Source organism: Embiotoca jacksoni, unplaced genomic scaffold (genome assembly GCF_022577435.1).
Source record: "Embiotoca jacksoni isolate LCO1_2020_lvr unplaced genomic scaffold, fEmbJac1.0.p SCAF_68, whole genome shotgun sequence".
NCBI classification, from domain to species: Eukaryota; Metazoa; Chordata; class Actinopteri; family Embiotocidae; genus Embiotoca; species Embiotoca jacksoni.
In genome coordinates, this window is record NW_027185423.1 from 712,271 (window position 1) to 714,770 (window position 2,500).

General features: G+C 41.4%; 1 protein-coding gene across 2 annotated transcripts in view; it reads right to left on the reverse strand.

Annotated features, from left to right (window-relative positions):
* The window catches only part of LOC138214200 (kinesin-like protein KIF1C), a gene marked incomplete at its 3' end in the record, with an annotated part of 33,448 nt that overhangs the window by 17,500 nt on the left and 13,448 nt on the right, over nucleotides 1–2,500 (reverse strand). For both annotated transcript variants that reach the window (XM_069175599.1, XM_069175598.1), the window contains 1 exon segment: nucleotides 2,282–2,409. In XM_069175599.1, coding sequence (XP_069031700.1) covers nucleotides 2,282–2,387 — 106 coding nt within the window. In that variant the 5' untranslated portion in view covers nucleotides 2,388–2,409.

The following is a 2,500-nucleotide window of genomic DNA, read 5'->3' on the forward strand; positions in this document are numbered from 1 at the left end:
GGAGGTTATTTGGAGGTTAATTTGAGGTTATTTGGAGGTTAATTTGAGGTTATTTGGAGGTTGTTTGGAGGTTAATTTGAGGTTATTTGGAGGTCGTTTGGAGGTTGTCTAGAGGTCGTTTGGAGGTTATTTGGAGGTCATTTGGAGGTCAATTGGAGGTTGTTTGGAGGTTATTTGGAGGTTAATTTGAGGTTGTTTGGAGGTTATTTGGAGGTTGTTTGGAGGTTATTTGGAGGTTGTTTGGAGGTTAATTGGAGGTTAATTGGAGATTATTTGGAGGTTAATTTGAGGTTATTTGGAGATTATTTGGAGGTTAATTTGAGGTTGTTTGGAGGTTAATTTGAGGTTATTTGGAGGTTGTTTGGAGGTTATTTGGAGGTTGTTTGGAGGTTAATTTGAGGTTATTTGGAGATTATTTGGAGGTTAATTTGAGGTTGTTTGGAGGTTGTTTGGAGGTTAATTTGAGGTTATTTGGAGGTTGTTTGGAGGTTATTTGGAGGTTAATTTGAGGTTGTTTGGAGGTTATTTGGAGGTTAATTTGAGGTTGTTTGGAGGTTATTTGGAGGTTAAATTGAGGTTATTTGGAGATTATTTGGAGGTTAATTTGAGGTTGTTTGGAGATTATTTGGAGGTTATTTGGAGGTTGTTTGGAGGTTATTTGGAGGTTAATTTGAGGTTATTTGGAGGTTGTTTGGAGGTTAATTTGAGGTTATTTGGAGGTTATTTGGAGGTTGTTTGGAGGTTATTTGGAGGTTAATTTGAGGTTATTTGGAGGTTAATTTGAGGTTATTTGGAGGTTGTTTGGAGGTTAATTTGAGGTTATTTGGAGGTCGTTTGGAGGTTGTCTAGAGGTCGTTTGGAGGTTATTTGGAGGTCATTTGGAGGTCAATTGGAGGTTGTTTGGAGGTTATTTGGAGGTTAATTTGAGGTTGTTTGGAGGTTATTTGGAGGTTGTTTGGAGGTTAATTTGAGGTTATTTGGAGATTATTTGGAGGTTAATTTGAGGTTGTTTTAAGGTTATTTGGAGGTTGTTTGGAGGTTATTTGGAGGTTGTTTGGAGGTTAATTTGAGGTTGTTTGGAGGTTATTTGGAGGTTGTTTGGAGGTTATTTGGAGATTATTTGGAGGTTAATTTGAGGTTGTTTGGAGATTATTTGGAGGTTAATTTGAGGTTGTTTGGAGGTTATTTGGAGGTTATTTGGAGGTTGTTTGGAGGTTATTTGGAGGTTAATTTGAGGTTATTTGGAGGTTAATTTGAGGTTATTTGGAGGTTTTTTGGAGGTTAATTTGAGGTTATTTGGAGGTTGTTTGGAGGTTAATTTGAGGTTATTTGGAGGTTGTTTGGAGGTTATTTGGAGGTTATTTGGAGGTTAATTTGAGGTTATTTGGAGGTTAATTTGAGGTTATTTGGAGGTTGTTTGGAGGTTATTTGGAGGTTAATTTGAGGTTATTTGGAGGTTGTTTGGAGGTTATTTGGAGGTTAATTTGAGGTTATTTGGAGGTTGTTTGGACCCTGTGGAGTGACTGCAGCCCGTCTGGAGGCTGAAGGTGAAATGTGCGGTGAGAAGGTGGGCCAGCCTCAGTGTGTAAATGTTGATGTAAATGTTCGACCGACTCACTGCTGCTGAAAACAGTCCTGCTGCAGCGCCAATTTATAAACTGTGTGTGTGTCAGTTTAAATTGCAGCAGGGTCAGAGGTCACATGACAGCCTGAAGCCTTCTGGGACTGCTGAGGCCTATTTTTAAATACATAAAACTGAGGGCGGGAGCCTGTTAGCATTCTTCATTTAAATCAATGGGTGTTGTTAGCATGGAGCTAACTGAAACTTTAACTGAAACTTCCAGCGTTTGCAGATCCTCCGCTTCAGTGTGTGTGTGTATGTGTGTATAAGTGCGTGCATGTATGTGTGTGTGTGTGTGTGTGTGTGTGTGTATACGTGTATGTGTGGTGTGTGTGTGTGTGTGTGGTGTGCGTGTGTGTGTGTGTGTGTGTGTTTGTGTGGTGTGCGTGTGTGTATATGTGTGTATATGTGTGTGTGGTGTGTGTGTGTGTGTGTGTGCGTATGTGTGTGTATATGTGTGTGTGGTGTGTGTGTGTGTGTGTGTGTGTGTGTGTGTGTGTGTGTGTGTGTGTGCATGTATGTGTGTGTGTGTGTGTGTGTGTGTGTGTGTGCGTATGTGTGTGTATATGTGTGTGTGGTGTGTGTGTGTGTGTGTGTGTGTGTGTGTGTGTGTGTGTGTGTGTGTGTGTGTGTGTGTGCATGTATGTGTGTGTGTCTTACAGGTGGTGTTTCCCTGCATCTGGATCACACACTTGGCGTTGCGTCCCGTCTCTCGGGAGTTAAACGGGCGAACTCGCACCACCACCTTCACTGATGCACCCGCCATGATTCAGCTCCGCCCACTCCACCTGAGGACAGCCAATCAGAGAGAAGAGCCGGTCAAACAGGCAGAAAACTTTAAAATAAAAACATTTTCCAGCTTCAAACGAGTGGAGACGT